The sequence below is a fragment of the Argentina anserina genome, chromosome 3 (assembly GCF_933775445.1).
Source record: "Argentina anserina chromosome 3, drPotAnse1.1, whole genome shotgun sequence".
NCBI classification, from domain to species: Eukaryota; Viridiplantae; Streptophyta; class Magnoliopsida; order Rosales; family Rosaceae; genus Argentina; species Argentina anserina.
Window position 1 is genome coordinate 2,197,086 of NC_065874.1, and position 17,158 is coordinate 2,214,243.

Consider the following 17,158-nt stretch of genomic DNA (forward strand, 5'->3'; position numbering starts at 1 on the left):
TATTTCTACATAATTATATATACATTTAAAATATTTTTGTACAAAAGCAGTAGTAGTCTATGAAAAGCAGCATTATTGTACAAAAGATCAAAATGAAAAATGCTATTGATCCAGAAAAATTACTCCATTCATGTATTTGTACAGAGTCAGTCGTCCGAAGGTGAAAAAAAAGGAAGGAATATATACATGAATAACCAAAATGAAGCCAAGTAAAGTAAAATTTCAGATAAACATAAGTTCCAAATGAGGTGAAAATTCTGTCATCAAATTTCTAGGTCCTGAAAAACTCTAGGTTTGTTGTCCCCAAGCAGCCCAGTTGGCTTCACTTCCGACACGTGGCATATTCGGAAGCTTTGAGTGGGCATCAACCTTGAAGTTGGCCCCACACATGACCCCCTCACTGTCAATCCTAGGCATCGCCTTCATCTTCCTTGTTGGATGCTCAAAGCTCATGAGACCCTGCTCACTGTGGAACATGCACCCAGTTGGGAATGGAGCAAAGGACTTGGAACACCCTGCCTTCAAAACCCCCAAGTTGTCGGAAATCACGACGGAGCCGTCTCCGGCAATCCCCCAATATAGGCTAACCCCTTCATAAGCATCCTGCACAAACCAAAAGCCAAATTTAATTTTTAGAACAAATGTTGTCATTTATAGGAAGGAAATGTTGCTTGTGTTATAAGTTAGTTACCAATGAAGCAAAAACAGTTCCGGCCTTGCTATCATAGATCACAAATCCAAAGCTGCCATCCAGATCCTTGATGACCTGATCGGCCGGGTAGGGGCCCCGGTCCCGGAGAGTCCGATAAGCCTGCACTACAAACATGGCCTCATTGGTTTGTTTTGACAGGCCATATTGCTTGATCAGGCTGTTGAGGTTGTTAAGGCTCCCCAAGAAAACGCAGTATATGTCATCCAAAGAACAGAACAACCTGCCATTGATAAATATTTGAGTCAATCATTGATTAATTTGATCTAATTCACTTAGATCTATCTAGATTAGACCCTATGTGCTTAATATGACGTGAAAATAGTCAATGTGATCCATTTGAGAAAGGGTACCTCTGATTCATCGAGAAGGAATTTTCTGGACGAACATAAGCAAGCAATGACTTGTTTCCAAAGCCAATAGAGAAAGAATTGTTGGAATCATGGCATGACATGAAATCCTTAACAATTTCCTGAGGATGCTTAGGCTTCTTGGCCGACGGGGTTGCCGGGCTGTTGAGTTCCTGCGGTGGCTGCACCACTTCCTTGTTGAATATGGCAAGCATCTTGATCTTCTTCTTCTTCTTTCAAGAACAAACAAGGCAAAAACAAAACAAAGATAGATCTCAAATGGAGAAGTAGTAGGTAAAACAAAGAGAGATAGTGATGGAGAAGAATGGAGTTCGTTATGGGGTATATATAGTTGTTTATAGGAACTATATTTGAAGACAAATGCGGTGGCAATGATATCCAAAACTTTAAAGGAGGCGCGAAGTTTTAGTCTTGGTATGAGATTCGACCTATTTCTTAATCCTTTCTTTATTTCTTAATCCCCCACCGTAATTAACTGAGATGAATAATCTCATGAACTCCAAAATCAAATTAAGTGCGTAAATTTTGGGGCAACGTGCTTTTTTTTCCTTCGGGAGAGGTCAACGTGCGATTTAAGCAAACAATGATATCCCTTACCTGACGTGGCGAAATGATTGACCGGCGCTTTGGCCGGATAAGACTAAATTCCGACATAGTTTGAGGTGGATTGATTGGTACGAAACGGAAGTAGTCAATGGTTAGGACAGTGGACGGTGACACATTTCCGAGTCATCATACCCATCTTGTCGGGGACGACGCTTTTGCGTCTACTTTGGACCATGTTGGATGGCCCAAAAAAATTAATTGACCGCAAGGAAAGGCCCAAAAGAGATGATCTCATATTCTCACTCTTTAAGATGCAAAAACCATTCTTTTATTGCAATCATAGAGTATTGAATTGTATCATACAGCCCCTCAAATGAACAAAAGCTAGGCAAATGAAAAGGCCATTTAATAAAATATTTATGGTCTATATTCTGGAACAAATCACTCTTTAAGCCACTCAAACAATTTGAAGAACAAAGAAAGAAAACGTCCGCCCGTCGTCTCGAAGTTCCCTATGTTACATTAAATAAAAAGGCAGCATCTTGAAGTTCTTCTTGAAGAGTCATATTTCACATTGCAATACAAAATTTCATGTCCTGGACCTTGGCAGGCCTTATGCACTATAGTCTTTGTTGTGGTATTTATCTTCAGGATAATAATATGCATTCACTATGTTCCCTCCAAATTTTCTCCCACCAAGTACGTTCTTTGCATTGGCACAACTTCCAGTATCAGAATATTCCAAGAACACCTGCAAGTGAAACTATGAGATAGCATAACATAAAATTGTGATCGATAAACTCTGAGAAATGCCAAACAAACTGCATCGCCACCAAATACGCATACAGAGGTGTTACCCAACTAGATAGTGATGACCAAGCCCAAAGTAGCAGTATGAAAGCTCTACACTTACTGAAAAACCTCCCACCATACCCATAAGATTGTGAGTGATTTTCCCAAACTAATGCTATCATTGCTATGCCAACGAACAGCATGCCAAGTACTTTCAAAATGGTACATTTAGATTGCCAAGTAAATCATGAATGGGGCCCATATAAGTATTGGCCAACCAACACACACATAACTGATGGAGGACATAACCAGAGTCCATAGAAAGATGCATATATTCATTATTCAGTACCCAAAAGAAAAAACCAGGAGGAATAGAAGGGGAGAAATGAGTTCAAATACCTTTCCAACACCTGAAAGCACTTCGCCATCTTGACTTGAGCGGGGAATAACAACATTCAACAGAGTTCCTGACCATTCCAAACCAGAGAAATTCCTTAGTCCCGAGTTCTAACCAAAAGTAAACACAGAAATGACATAAATCATATACTACGAATACCGAATTTGCTGCACTCATCCTTCATATCTTCTAGTATTTCCACGTACTCTTCATCATCATTTAGTTGATCAGGAGTAATTGCCTTCCATTGTAATAAAAAATCCATTAACCCAGATGTATAATGTTGATGCTGAACCCAAGTATGTATTGTGCAAGTCTACTATGCAACTATCATTGAAACATTATCCCTAATTATACCTCTGTCAAACAAAGAACTTTCGTGGCCATTTCTGTAGTTGCAGCTGACGCCATCCCATTTCCAAAATTCATGTCAACAGCCTGCATAGCCATTTTCTACAAAGAAATAAACAAAACTCAACAATGTATTTGTGTACTATATAAGGAGGTTCCATAGATGGTTATTTCCTGTATAAAAGGAAAAAAAAACTGTTCATTTCTTACCTGCATAGCTATATGTTGTTGTGCCTGTACCAAGATACTTTCTTGCTCTGATTTAGATTGGACGCTGCTATAAAGAGCATACCAAAGATGTTTTAACTTAGGTAAATGGCCTTGAAATAATTAAACAAAGAAAAAGGTAGCATTGGTAAAAAGAAACTAACTTGGCTGTAGCACGGCGAACAGTTAAAGTTTTATCTCCCATTTTTAATCCATTAAGAGCACCACATGCAATGTCAGTGACAGATGGATCCTGAAGTCCATGAACATCAGTTGACAAATTCCCGAGAGTAATCTCCAAGGAGCCTAAAGACGTACATAAGAAAAAAAGGGAGATAACCATTGACGATTACCTGATAAACACAGAATCCATATCCTTTAGAATTTCCAGTATCTTTATCCTTCACGAGGTCAAATCCACGAAGTGGTCTGCAAAAGCCAGCTCTACTATCAGTATTACTCATGGTTGAACATAAATGATGGGTAAAAAAAAATTCCAGAAGAACGTTCACGGACAAGAATGGCAATATTGCTATATAACTTTAAGATCATACCCAAAGGATTGTAGAAGTTCTCTTATCTGTGCTTCAGTGAAGTAGTATGGCAGTCCACCCACAAAGATACGATCAGGTCCCTCAGCTCCACCGACAGCACTGCCAGACACATAATTTGGCATACCAGAAGATATTTTAAACTAAAGTCAGAATTTGAAATAAGCATATGGTGTACCACATCACAGTAATTCCTCAAAATTGTAAAGCTAAAAGCAAACTTTACCCTTGTGTGAGGCCCACAGCAGCCAAGTTGAGATGAGGACTTGGTTGGTTAGGACCAAGGGCGGCAGCCAGGGTAGGATTGTAGTCTGTTGGCCTCCGTACCCTCACAGCAACACCCTGAGCAATCAAAAGGAGAATGTCAGATGAAAGAGTTCAAGAAAAACCATTTATGTACGCTTACACACACAACATACTTTGCAAAAATGACCAACACAACAAAGAGTTGACTGGATGCATGTGACAACAATTTAAAAGGAATTAGCTATGCTTTCTATACCTAATGTTCATAGTTTAATCAAAAAGTACCTCAAATATAATCCCGTCTAAGGCCATTGCATTACTCGCTTCTTCAACTGTTCTCATCTCAACAAATGCAAACTTCTTCTCATGATTTATGTAGACGTTTACTACTGCATCACCTGCCAATTCAGAAACTGGAAAACACAGTGTTCTAAGACAAAAACCCATGAAATATACAATGCATACCAGGTATATATATCCAATGCAGAAGTTCAAGGTAAATTATGATTAGACTGACCTGAACCAACTGAATTCCCTCCTATGGCAGCCATGACTTGGCTAAAAAACGTGGCGATTGTCTGTGACATTATAGAGAGTAAAACTTCAATGCCTTTAAACATAACAAGAATTGTATTTGAACACATAAGAGGCCTAGAAGACTTTAAAAGATCACCTGCTCATTGGCCAGAGGGGGAAGCCCGCCAACATATACCCTTCGTGCATGCCTTGTAGCCTATAAGAGAGAAGGAAACAAGAAAAACAGACTTGTAACAAATTTTAAGCCATGAATATAGTATATAAATATTAAATGATATGAAATTTACCTGTTGAGTCATGGCTTGGGCTGGCATCATAGGAAGAGTTGGCTGTGTTATAAAAAAATAGATGAAGTTACTGACAATGATAAAATACATATACGAAAACAAATATTCAAAATTTTGATTTGCAAAACTTGCAAAAATATATACATACAAAAAAATGACAAAGCTTTTATACTGGTAAAAATTACATACATATGCTGATCCAAACGATAGTACATTTGGTACCATTCCTGGCATTGTTTGTGGAATACCTGAGAGTTGTCCTGCATTATTAATACTAACAAAAGGAGAACAGGCAATAACAGAAGGATAAGTAATGTCGCGCAAAAACCATGCCGCAACTACACTATAATTGTAATACATTTTGTCCATTTTATTATACCACAAAATAAATAAGTAAGAGACAAATTCCATTATTGCAGATGGTTGGGAAACATCTGTAAGTCTACCAAATGGCAACTGTATCAGCCGAAGGAGAAGAAGATCCAGCTATTCGTTGCATTGGTTCTCTCTTGAACACCAATCTACGTAGTCACGCCAACTCAACATCGCCTTCTTACCCAAACCATAAAAGCAAACACATACAAACAACCACAGACAACAACCAAACAACACAACAATTGCTCTCAGTTTCTGAAGTAAACCATTATAATTCTAGTTTTTTCAGATGCATGAACATAGTAACTAGAGATGAGGCTAAACTAAACTAATGAAAATGCTACAATACTGATCGAGTAGTTAGATCCAAACCTGAAGCAGCAGCAGTAGGTAGCACTGCCCCAGCAGGTGGTGCCATGTCAAAACCACTTGCGCGTTTGCTGTGACAAATATATAGTTGCAAAAAAAATTGGGTGAGAATGCAACTTTCATTACAATTTTAGCAGTAGAAATATAGATTGTAGTACAGATGCAACAACTTTAAACCGCAAATTGACCAGAATTCTATCAATTTAAAACTACAACAGATGTTTCATGATCACATCGTCAAACAAATTGACTGTTAAACAAGTAGTAGATAAAGCTGTCATTACCTCTTTGAACGAGAACGGGAAGATCTCTCCCTATCATCTTCCCTTGAAGGAGAAGGCGACCTATGTCTATGCCTCCTATCTCTATCTTGATCATAATCACGACTCCTATCGTTCTCATAATCACGACTCCTACAGAAGAAACACATCATGTAAGCATAACAATAGTTCACAAAAGCTGGTTAAACTACCGAAAATGACGACAACTTAAGAATCAAACACCAAAATTAACAGCTAGTAATTCATAGACGTGTATGTGCATAAGATTAACTTGTCGTAATCTTGATTCCTGCGGCCGCTATAGCCACTATACTTGTGCCTCCCTCTGTCAAACCGTCCACTTCTATCCTTGTAGTCCCTTGAATCTCTCGAATACCGGTCGTCGTCTCTGTCCCTATCATGACCTCTCTCTCGCTCCCTCCATGAGCTCTCACGCTCCGATCCATGAGACTTGTGCTGAAAGCAATCAACCAAAGCTCACTCAGTCATTTTCCCAATCCAAACAATCATAAACACCAATCCAAACACAATTACTGCTTCAATTTCTCTCCTTGTTCATATTCAGATTTAAGAAATTCATATTCTCAATTCCACAGCCAAATGATTCAGAAACAAAGAACTGAATTCAAAACATTTAAGGTAAAAATTCATTTGATTCGAGAAGCTAGGAAGCTTGAAATAAGAAATTAGGTCAAGTAATTAGATGAGGTTTAGAGAAGGACCTTGCCGCCGTCGTAGTCTGACATTGCTGCTCGATTTTCAAGTATAAACCCTAGTTTTGGATTCTGCAGAAACCAAAGGAAGAAGAAGAAGCGTACCAATTACGAATTTGCCAAACTTCTGGATCTGATGTATGTGAATACAGTTCTAAATGAACCGGGTAATAAATTTGGGCTCGTTTGGCTCTATCGGCCCAAGTTGAGAGCCTGTTTCTCGGTTAGGCTTGTTTAGAGCCCAATAGGTTGTTGACCGTCACGTGTCCTGAACGTTTAGGTAGCATGGTTTTTTCTGTACACTGGCCTAGGCGGCTCATTAAGTTGAAGTTTTAAGTTTTTTTTTATACAAGTTGAAGTTGAAGTTTCTAACTAGTCTTCACTCTATATATAGACTAAGTTATAGTGGCCGATAACGTACGTTGATGCACCACCATAATAGGGCAATATGTCAATAGAGGTCGACATGTGACAATTAATCTGTTAAACTATGGTGAGATATTTTGATTCATGCATGTAGAATTAGATATTTTGTCTATGTTTAATATAAATTTAAACTTAAAGTACGTTATATATTTGATACGATGGTGTAGCTAGCATGATGTGTATCATAAATTATATATATATATATATAATTTTGATGGTTTATGGTTGATATGGAATTAGGGTACCTCTTGTGTCGAGCTACATATACTTATATATTGGCACACTGAAGTTAGAGTCTCAGAGACGTATAGCTGTGTCGAATGCAATAAGCGAACGACTACATATTCATTCAGATTGTTCAATGAATATATGATCTCAGTAAAATATAAACCGTATATGATGGATCTTATATGTGACCAAGTCTCACTCGGGCATCTTAATCAACTTGAAATATTCTTAGGCTTATAGTGGATCACTTCACCATTCTTAGAATTTGATCGATGAAGCTATTAAACGGTGTGTGACGATGATTCTTTAGTTAACAGTAGCCAGAATCGAAAACACACCGCAAGTTAGACCTCTTGTACGTGCTCGACGTGATAGTAACTTGGATTTCGACATAGGTTATCGTCTTGCAAATCATATCTCTCGATGCAATTGGCTTCATGTAAATGAATGAGTGCCACATTTCCTATTCAATTGCAACCAGATAACCAGAGGAAGAAGAAGTCACTACAAAAAAAAACATGGGTAAAAGCCGCAAATGCAAAAGTCACAAACCGACTAAAGTATGGATTTGTGGTCTACTTGCCTTTAGTGTGTGGCAATTGTGAAAAGATCTCACATTTGTATTCAAATGTGGCAATTTAATTATTATAATAATTTAATTGTTACATTTGCATGAAATTTGTTGCATTTTTTTCAATGACCACGTAGGTAATACCTACATGCTAGCCACATTTAAATACGCTTATTGCCAACTTTTTTTGTAGTGAGGGCACCAATAACGAATTTGCCAAAATTTTGGATCTGATGTATGTGAATACAGTTCTAAATGAAGCGGTTAGTATTTTTGGGCTCATTTGGTTTTTTTGGCCCAAATTGAGTGAGTATTTCTCGGTTAGGCCTATTTAGAGCCCAATAATTTGTTTACTGTTCACGTATCCTAAACGTTTAAGTAGCATGGTTGTTCTGTACACTGGCCTTATGCGGCTCATTAAGTTGAAGTGTCCAACTAGTCTTCACTCTATATACCAACAACTACCACCTAACGTGTGTGAGTAAATGAAGTATGCAGTTATAAGATGAAGTTATATGTAGATGAGTTTTTTTAATTAATTTTTTTATTTTGATTTTAGTTTATACTTTTTTATCTCTAAATTATATAATTTTATTTTTAAATAACATATAGTGAAAAGTGTTACTATAATTTCATAGGCGTTTTAGTTGATAAAGGCGGTTTGTGTTATTAATAGTATAGAGATAGAACAAGTTATAGTGGCCAATAACGTACGTTGACACACCACCACACGGGGCAACGTGTCAATAGAGGTCGACATGTGACAACTAAACTGTTAAACTATGGTGAGATATTTTGATTCATGTAGATTTAGATATTTTGACTATGTTTAATATAAATTTAAACCTAAAGTACGTTATATATTTGATAAGATGGTGTGGCTAGCATGATGTGTCATAAATTATTAATAATATAATATAATTTTGATGGTTTATGTCGACACTTAGGTTATATGGAATTAGAGACTAAGTATATATATTGGCACACTGAAGTTAGAGACGTATAGTTGAGCCGAATGCAAACTACCTAAATTAAAGCGAACGACTACAAAAGTACAAAGTCATTCAAATTATAAACCGTAAATGATGGATCTTATATGTGACTAAGTCTCACTCGGGCATCTTAATCAACTTGAAATATTCTTTGGCTTATACTGGATCACTTCACCATTCTTAGAATTTGATCGATGAAGCTATGAAAGGGTGTGTGACGAGGATTCTTTAGTTAACAATAGCCAGAATCGAAAACACACCACAAGTTAGACCTCTTGTACGTGCTCGACGTGATGGTAACTTGGATTTTGACATAGGTTATCGTCTCTTGCATGCAAATCATATCTCTCGATGCAATTGGCTTCACGTAAATGAATGAGTGCCACACTTACTATTCAATGGCAACCAGATAAATCCTCTTAACAGCCCATCAAGGCGACATTGGATCATCACTACAACATCCATAGGTCTCTATTGCATATTCGAACTACAACCAGGCGACGAAATAGCATAATATCATTAATATGTATGTGATATCGTTCGGCTCGTGCTTTTCCAATCTCTCAAAATGACACATTGTAGCACTCTCTCCGGGATCCCGACGTCTTATAACATCAAAAGCTAGGAAGAAGAAGAAGATTGATCAGTGGCTTACATCGAAGTAGGTCATATCTGGTGAAATGGTGAGTAGAAGTGGCCTGTAAGGTAGTTGCGGGATATGTCATGCATGCTTGCTATTTCTATAACTGATAGTTAATCGCAACAAAGGGCAATAACCGAACAACGGTTATACTAACACTTCTCAGTTGTGGACTTCTATTATAGTTAGGAAAGTTTGTTGAAGAACTATGGTTGCTAAAGGCGTGATGGAACGTGTGGGCCAATAATGGAAACCTTCTATTTATAAACTTTTGTGCCACAAGTATGATGAACATGTGCATTACTATATCTATATATAAATCTTTAGTCCTTTTATATTATAAACATCATATCCATGTTGTCGTTTGTTTCCAATTATCACATCGAACTGATTGAAGATATATATTGAGATCTAGTATGAATGGAGAAATGAGACGTGAAATCTGATTCCATATTGATGATACAGAGATCCAATTACGTATATGAGACCTAGCTAAATGTGTAAATTTCAAATATGTACATCTTGCTCTAGCTTCTGAAGTTCACAACGGATTTTCTAAAACTCAAGCTAGGTTGAGGACCATTGACATGCTACACGCAGTAAGCATTATTTCTTGAAATAATATATATTTTTTGTTCTAGATCTTCATGGAACCCCAATCATGATCAAGTGATGCTATTTGGATGCCTTATATGGGCCAACCACAAGTTAGAAGGTATCTTATCGATCAGACGCATACAGAAAATACAATGTTTAAGAATATTATTTTCAAGAAGAATATTGCTTATTCTAGTTAATTGACTTGATTCTCCTCCACTGAATAGGAATATGAATAGTGTCATTAGTGTGTGTTAGGTAAGAATATTTGATCGAGGTTCCCAGAGTATGAAATTCACAAACAACAACAAAACAATTAAGTTCTTAAACAAGTAGGAATCTGAATAGTGAGGTTAGATAAGCCTTCCTCATAAGACTTCCAACATTTGAAGATGAAGAACACCAAACAGAAGAATCGAAGCATGTCACCTATGAAACATCGATTGCCACTTACGATCCTCACTTTTCTTACCGAAATTTCCCAAACTATGCAATTCTTAAACAAGATCAGATTAGGTATAAACAAACTTCAATTACCGAAAATTTTCCGAATCAATTGGGGATCAAATCCATCCAAACTTACCATAATTTTCGACACGAAGTTTGACCGCTTGACCAAGCTTTTATATCCCACTTTACATAACTCGCTTCATGTGAATCATCTTCTACACACGGTTTCCCACTTAAAATTAGGTCAAACAATGCTTCCCTGATCTTTATCCTAGCCAATTTGGTCAAGTAAAATAGCGCCACTTGTCCCTCCCCCACTTAATTACCACAAATGTGGTAGATTCCTATTGGGTACCAGAACACAACTCCATACCGACACGTGGCAACCGGGTGCACATCATCGCTGTGAAACTCGTGGTCGTATATATGGCAGGGACTGCTCCACCGAATCCGTACCCGTTAAGGTTATATTCCGGTAATGCAATGCTTATATATATTCCCTCGGAACAAAAACGCCTATCTATATATAAACCCAGCCTAACCTTCAAACCCTGCGCTTCCCTCAACCTCATATCACATATATCTCTCTTCCCTCCTCCTAGTCAAAGTCGATCATCTATTAGGGTTTCAGTTACATTTTGATCTTCTGAAACTGTCTTCCCTGAGGTTTGGTTTCAGCTGAGGTTGTCTGAGTTTGTTGGTCGTATTTTTATGTCACAACCCCGGAGTTTGTTCTCACATGAGGTCGCGGATCTGTGCCTCGGGAAGCCCCCGCTGAAGTCTGTGTCGATCGCCGCCACGGTCGGCGAGGCATTGTCGGCGCTGAAGGCGCTTGGCGAGACCTTCCTCAGCGTGTGGAGCTGCAACCACGCCGAGAAGAACGACGTCATTGTGGCCGAGGAGTGTCGCTGTGTCGGGAAAATTTGCATGCTCGATGTAATTGTGTATTTGGGGAGAGAGGAGAACCTGTCGTCTCCGGCCAAAGCGCTCGAGGCTCCGGTCGAGGTTTTGATCCGCAGGTCCCCTGCGATCTGCCTTGTTAGTCATTTGGAACCACACGCCAGGTACTATATCCAATTTCTTGTTCATTATACTTTAAAATGTACAAGATGAATTAGCATTCAGATGGTTGAAGAAGAAAGTAGAAAGAATGGTAAAAGTTGTGGAGGAGATTCGGGGTCTAGATGAAATTATGAACCAGAAAGAAGGAACATGTTCTAAGAATCTAAGATGCTTTCATTTATAAATTCTCATTCTTTTTATTTATAGTAATTTTAGATTGTGCTGATTTGGCTGCTTTGTTTTATTATTCCCAGCTTGGTGGAGGCTATGGATTTGATTCTGGAAGGTGCACAGAATCTTGTGATACCGCTCCAGAGGAACGCAGGCTCAAGAAAAAAGCTTCTTCACAGCAACTCCTTGAATCCCACAACCCACAACGACCGGGAATACTGCTGGCTCACCCAGGAAGACATTGTCCGCTACCTACTGAACTCGATTGGCTACTTCAGCCATGTATCGAACAACTCCATCAGCGATCTACAGATCATCGACTCCAAAAACATGCTTGCAGTCCGTTACGATGACCCTGCCTTAGCTGCATTACCTCTCATTGCCGAGTCCCTTGTTCAGCAAACTTCAGTTGCTATTCTTGATGGGGAGAACAAGGTGATGGGGGAGATTTCACCTTATACCCTCAACACCTTCCACGAGTCGGTGGCGGCCGCCATTGCGACGCTTTCTGCTTGGGAACTGATGGCGTACATTGACTGTGGTGGTCCGTCAGATGACCTAGTGCAGTTAGTGAAAGACAGGTTGCAGGAGAAGAAGTATGAGGGGTTATTGGAGTTGATGGAAGAAGACTTCACATTCTCGTCTTCCTCTTCCATCTGTTCAACTTCTTCGGATGAAGAGTTTGGTCAGGGAAGGAGTTGGAGGCTGGGAGGGTACTCGGCTAGGCTGGTGAGGAGGGCAGAGGCAATTGTGTGCTATCCATGTAGCTCATTGGTGGCTGTGATGGTTCAGGCTCTATGTCATCGTGTGAGTTATGTATGGGTTGTTGAAGAGGACAGAACTTTGTCTGGTATTGTTACCTTTGCAAGCATGTTCAAAGTTTTCCGGGAACGTTTGAGGTTCATGGCATAGGTCTGTCTGAAGCAAAGAAACTTGTAGCTATTGACGATGCACTGTTTCCTCTGGGAATATTTTTGTAAACATATTTTTTTTTTGGAAATGGAAACTCAGTACTGTTTTTCAGATACACCTTATTTTGCTTATTCTACAGCTTTATCTTTTTGGTCAATATTCTATAGCTTGATACTCTGGTTTATTTTCTGTTTACGTTATGCCTGGTTAAATTAAAGACTGAATCATCGATAAGATTTTGGTATCTGAATGCTGATCAATATGGCAGTATATGAAATAGCTATCCGGGGTTAAAGAAAATCAGAAGGAAAGATACCAATAGTTCAACTTTGCTACAATTCCAGTAGTAGCAAATACATTCTTATACACTGGAAATTGGGATCAGCAGGTAAACACTGCAGAAGTTTTAAAATAACATACAGCAACACATTTTCAGCCTCATGACATAGCCAACCCTCACTTTGTATTATCATACCTACCCCTTCCTCCAATTTCTTTAACAACCAATTCATCAAGTGCCAAGAAGTAAATTACACTTTCTATAATTCAGCCAGAATGGATATTTCTTGTACATTCCTCTTGTCCACACTTTTATTTCTATTTTTGTATATGGGTTTTATATCATCAAAAAAGAACAATCTGCAGCAACTTATTTCGCACACAGATGTGGACAAAATTTGAAAAAGAGAGAAGAAAAAGAAAGTGGGGAACTACTACAAGGGAGAAGTGATGCAGCAGCAACTAGTCAGTTTAGGGTTTTGTTAGAAGTAAAGGTGCCTACTACTAAGCTCAGAAATACATGATGATAAGGCTCGTCTTACTTGGACATTGTCTGAATCCATATTAAGTGCATCTTCATACAGCCTCTTTGCCTGTTGCAGCAACTTCACCTTCTCTTTACCATTGCTAGGCCGTAGGCGTGATCTTTGCTGTAGTGCCATGCCCCATCGAAACAAAGCTGTCATTTGCAACTTATCAATGTAAGTACAACTTGGAAACTTTGAATATCTTCTTTACAAAAAAAAAATTTAAAGGGTAACTGAGGCTAATGCCTCAGCCCTCAAGCAAGGCTAAGCACACCGAAAGATATTTTCAAGGAAATTCGAGAAAATCGTAAAAATAGATATTAAAAATGTTTCGGAGCCATCACTCGAAATGTGTTCTAAAAATCATGCTTTACCTATAGTGTGATTATGGGACGAGATGATTTGAATGAAAAGCAGCCTTGACATGGTTTGGTATTTTAAAATATATAGCAAAATAATGGAGGGAGGGGGCAAAATCAGAAACATACCATCAGGTGCATGCACATTTCCTTTAGACATCATGGCATTGAACTTATCGATTGCAGCCAAAAACAGTTCATCTGCATCAAAAGCTGCTCCCTGAAATCAACATTTGATCCAGTTTAAAATTAATTCAACTGAACATAATATAGCACAAAGAGCTAGGAACTAAACTTAACACAAATCCACGTCTTCCCTAACCATAAGTATCATAAGCAAAATGAATAAGAATGACAGAAATTAAGCCAAAGAACAATTCTTACAGGTCCAATGTCTGCAATCAATTGTGCACGGAAGGTAAGGGCAAGACCCCAGTTATATAGGGCTCGTACATCATTCCCATCAATTGACAATGCCAGTCTATACTTTCTGCCTGCTTCCACAAGAAGTTCTTCACACTCTTCACATGTGTTTATGAGGACAGATGCAATATCATCTTTACTAGTTATTTTATCATGCATACTAATCCACTTCTCAACTGAAGAGGGGTCACTTCTTGTAAGGTGCATTCTCAACTCACGACTAATCCTTAACTTCATCTCTCCATGAAGAAGGTAAGTGTTGCCTAATTGGCCCACAGCCAACAAACTCATGGGCTTCATAGTGATAGCTTTAGACAGTAATTTTGCCGACCTGTACAACACAATCTCTGCACGCTCTTCATTATGTGTAGCCTTTATATATTCTTTGGCTTGTTTTATAAGATCATTTGCTTCTGTAACATATCTATCAAACAATACATCTTCTGAAATCGACGAAGATGAAAGTGAAGGGAGTTCACTCTCATTTTCAGACATTGGATCATCCAAAGGGAAATTTTCTTCGTGATTTACTCTCTTTTGTCCAATCTGAGGCACATAAGTCTGATCTTCACTATTTTCATTGATAAAAGAAGATGTGTGAACCCCATCAGATTCCTTAAGCATTTGTTCTTGCACAAAGGAAGCTTCAGTTTCCATATGTTTCATTCTGACACTAAAATCAACAGAATCAAGCAGATTGTCATTGGATTCCCACATTTCTTTACGATAATTATGACCCATCTTCGAAGAGATATGACCATCGCTCATAAACGGCGGTCTACTATTCTTATAATTATACTCTTTGCTTCCTGCAGCTCTGTCAGTACGCCAACTCACCTCCTCTGAACCTACATTTTGATTTGATGAAGCAAGCTTGACTCTTCCATTTCTAGTTCCATCCAAAGCAGCCCTCTCGAACTTATCTTCAGCATGACCAAAATTTGCAATCCCCACACCATCATCAACAGAATCAAACACCATTTCTTTATCATTATTTTCCGCTTTATTAGCAACCAAACCGTTCACTCTAGATTGATCAACCCCCATTTTCTCCACACTCTCTCGCTTCACACTGTTCTTCACTCTACTAGCCTTTTGATCAGCCAATTTCTCCTTAAATAACTCCCCAATGTACTCCCACACCGCATATCCAATCTCAGCCGGCTCTTTCTTCCTCTTACTCGTCTTCTGGTTCTCCGCAAACCCAACATTGTACCTAGCCAAATTCTCAACACACTCCTCAACAATGCTCCTACCACCCGATGCCGCTACGCCAACACTCTCCATTGCCTCAACATAACCCTCCAAGTCCCTAACCGTAATCCCTCTCGAATCAATAGCCCTCTGTATCTCACACTTCAAATCATCAACTCTATTTCTAAACCCATCAAAAACCTCCACCAAACTCCTCAACCTCTCACCATAACCAACCAAGCTCTCATCTTTACTCCTTCTCTTGCTCCCACCCAAGCTCATTTCACTACGAACAAACCCAACCGAGAATCCAATACTAAAAATCAAAACCGAAGCCGGAAGCACAACAATGGACGAAACCCTAACCCTAGAAATTGCGAAAGCACAGACAAGGCCTAAGAAGAACACAAACACATGCTTTCTATCATCGATTCCGGTAGAGGTCAGGAACTTACGGAGCTGATCCGAGTCGCCGGCGACGGGTTTGAGGTCCTCCCAGCCGCCGTAGCTCGAGGGTTCCGAAGTCCGGTGAGCTTTGACGGCGGAGAATCTGTTGGGATTGAGAGGGCAGTTTGGTCTGGAAATGGGGAGAAAGGTTTGGTTTTGATTTGGAAAGTGGAAGAGGAAAGGGGGAGGTGAGAATTGGGGCTTGGAATAGTTGATGTAGAATTGGGAAATTAGGGTTTTCATTTGGGGATTTTTGTTTCTGTACGGACGGTGGTTGATACTCACGGCAAAAGCTGCCGAGCTCAGGTGAGTGACGGTTGAAAACTCCCAACTGAAATCGATGAGTTTGAAGTGGAGGAGGGGTAGTTTCGTTAATAAAACACAAATTGGAGACTATTTTTAAGGTAAATGTAAGCTTGGGCCTAATCCAGTTCACTATTTGGGTTTCATAATTGGAAATTGAAGCCCACTATAAATGGGGTTATGGGAGATTGCTCTTGTAGGAAGGCCGTCATTGTCACGGTCTAAATCTTTGCTACCTAGTGAAATACAAACCATGATGTAGAATACACATGCAAAACAAGGGAGTTAGTTCAATCATACAAATTGTTACGTACAGTTAACACGTGTTAATGTTTTAAATGTATTAATGTACAAAGTTTGGAACAATTAAACTTGTAATATAAGTCAGTTTAAACTGTGAGAATACGTGACTGTTAAGTAAATAACCGACAGTTCAGCAGTTGATGACAAATTACAAAATTAAAAGAGATGTTCTATTGCATAAACAGTTTTTATGAACCGAGTTTGCGCTCATAAATGGTACATTCAATCAAAGGTATGATTGAGATTTTACATACCTAACTGCCCGTAAATATAGTCATTGTTATGTCAGCAACACTCAAACTAGCACTAAACTAAGGTAGTGGGTGATGTATGAAAATAGTAACAAAGTTGGAGTATAGCGGATTAGTAATTTTGGGTGGTTGCACTTAACTCATGTGGTGGAACGTGGTTGTTCCTCATAAGACCGGCCAAACCGCCAAAAGACGAAAAGAAAAACAAAGAAGGGCATTTCCGGAAATAAAGGGGTGTGAGGTGCAACGGTGCGTGGAGGGAAAGCAAAGCGCGAAAACGAAAAGTGGCAG

At 38.9% G+C, this 17,158-nt stretch overlaps 4 protein-coding genes across 8 annotated transcripts; 1 reads left to right on the forward strand and 3 right to left on the reverse strand.

The window, feature by feature from the left end:
• Nucleotides 1-105: 105 nt before the first annotated feature.
• On the reverse strand, nucleotides 106-1,352 carry LOC126788287 (stem-specific protein TSJT1-like). Its single transcript, XM_050514266.1, has 3 exons — nucleotides 1,063-1,352; nucleotides 692-932; nucleotides 106-603 (listed from the first exon to the last, which is right to left on the reverse strand). The coding sequence occupies exons 1-3, from the start codon at nucleotides 1,272-1,274 to the stop codon at nucleotides 289-291; spliced, it is 768 nt and encodes a 255-aa protein (XP_050370223.1). The 5' UTR covers nucleotides 1,275-1,352; the 3' UTR covers nucleotides 106-288.
• A 643-nt stretch (nucleotides 1,353-1,995) lies between these two features.
• Nucleotides 1,996-6,878, reverse strand: LOC126788282 (splicing factor U2af large subunit B-like). Of its 5 annotated transcripts, none has more exons than XM_050514257.1 (18): nucleotides 6,742-6,878; nucleotides 6,291-6,475; nucleotides 6,023-6,151; nucleotides 5,742-5,809; nucleotides 5,184-5,242; nucleotides 4,995-5,036; nucleotides 4,844-4,903; nucleotides 4,688-4,748; nucleotides 4,456-4,583; nucleotides 4,151-4,266; nucleotides 3,928-4,026; nucleotides 3,727-3,802; nucleotides 3,538-3,626; nucleotides 3,377-3,440; nucleotides 3,173-3,268; nucleotides 2,975-3,056; nucleotides 2,818-2,885; nucleotides 1,996-2,389 (listed from the first exon to the last, which is right to left on the reverse strand). In XM_050514257.1, the coding sequence occupies exons 1-18, from the start codon at nucleotides 6,763-6,765 to the stop codon at nucleotides 2,240-2,242; spliced, it is 1,596 nt and encodes a 531-aa protein (XP_050370214.1). In that variant the 5' UTR covers nucleotides 6,766-6,878; the 3' UTR covers nucleotides 1,996-2,239. The 5 variants fall into 5 exon arrangements, with proteins under 5 accessions (XP_050370214.1, XP_050370215.1, XP_050370213.1 ...); XM_050514258.1 differs by having other exon boundaries at nucleotides 1,996-2,377; nucleotides 3,377-3,443; XM_050514256.1 differs by having other exon boundaries at nucleotides 3,377-3,443.
• A 4,261-nt stretch (nucleotides 6,879-11,139) lies between these two features.
• Nucleotides 11,140-12,949, forward strand: LOC126788085 (CBS domain-containing protein CBSX5-like). Its single transcript, XM_050514049.1, has 2 exons — nucleotides 11,140-11,700; nucleotides 11,953-12,949. Exons 1-2 carry the CDS (start codon nucleotides 11,348-11,350, stop codon nucleotides 12,779-12,781), a joined length of 1,182 nt encoding a protein of 393 aa, XP_050370006.1. The 5' UTR covers nucleotides 11,140-11,347; the 3' UTR covers nucleotides 12,782-12,949.
• Nucleotides 12,950-13,085: 136 nt separating this feature from the next.
• On the reverse strand, nucleotides 13,086-16,347 carry LOC126788078 (uncharacterized). Its single transcript, XM_050514040.1, has 3 exons — nucleotides 14,331-16,347; nucleotides 14,076-14,166; nucleotides 13,086-13,739 (listed from the first exon to the last, which is right to left on the reverse strand). The coding sequence occupies exons 1-3, from the start codon at nucleotides 16,251-16,253 to the stop codon at nucleotides 13,543-13,545; spliced, it is 2,211 nt and encodes a 736-aa protein (XP_050369997.1). The 5' UTR covers nucleotides 16,254-16,347; the 3' UTR covers nucleotides 13,086-13,542.
• Nucleotides 16,348-17,158: the final 811 nt, after the last annotated feature.

Excerpts from the sequence above, each read along its gene's own strand:
- LOC126788282 (XM_050514256.1), bottom strand. The coding sequence starts at position 6,765 with ATGTCAGACTACGACGGCGGCAAG. Across the intron at positions 5,037-5,183 it reads TATCGTTTGGATCAGCATAT|CCAACTCTTCCTATGATGCC; the intron begins GTATGTAATTTT and ends TTTATAACACAG. Across the intron at positions 3,803-3,927 it reads GAACTTCTACAATCCTTTGG|ACCACTTCGTGGATTTGACC; the intron begins GTATGATCTTAA and ends TGGCTTTTGCAG.
- LOC126788078 (XM_050514040.1), bottom strand. The coding sequence starts at position 16,253 with ATGAAAACCCTAATTTCCCAATTCTACATCAACTATTCCAAGCCCCAA. Across the intron at positions 14,167-14,330 it reads TGATTGCAGACATTGGACCT|GGAGCAGCTTTTGATGCAGA; the intron begins GTAAGAATTGTT and ends TGTTGATTTCAG. Across the intron at positions 13,740-14,075 it reads AAATGTGCATGCACCTGATG|CTTTGTTTCGATGGGGCATG; the intron begins GTATGTTTCTGA and ends TGCAAATGACAG.
- LOC126788287 (XM_050514266.1), bottom strand. The coding sequence starts at position 1,274 with ATGCTTGCCATATTCAACAAGGAAGTGGTGCAGCCACCGCAGGAACTC. Across the intron at positions 933-1,062 it reads TCCTTCTCGATGAATCAGAG|GTTGTTCTGTTCTTTGGATG; the intron begins GTACCCTTTCTC and ends TATCAATGGCAG. Across the intron at positions 604-691 it reads GAACTGTTTTTGCTTCATTG|GATGCTTATGAAGGGGTTAG; the intron begins GTAACTAACTTA and ends TGGTTTGTGCAG.
- LOC126788085 (XM_050514049.1), top strand. The coding sequence starts at position 11,348 with ATGTCACAACCCCGGAGTTTGTTCTCACATGAGGTCGCGGATCTGTGC. Across the intron at positions 11,701-11,952 it reads CATTTGGAACCACACGCCAG|CTTGGTGGAGGCTATGGATT; the intron begins GTACTATATCCA and ends TATTATTCCCAG.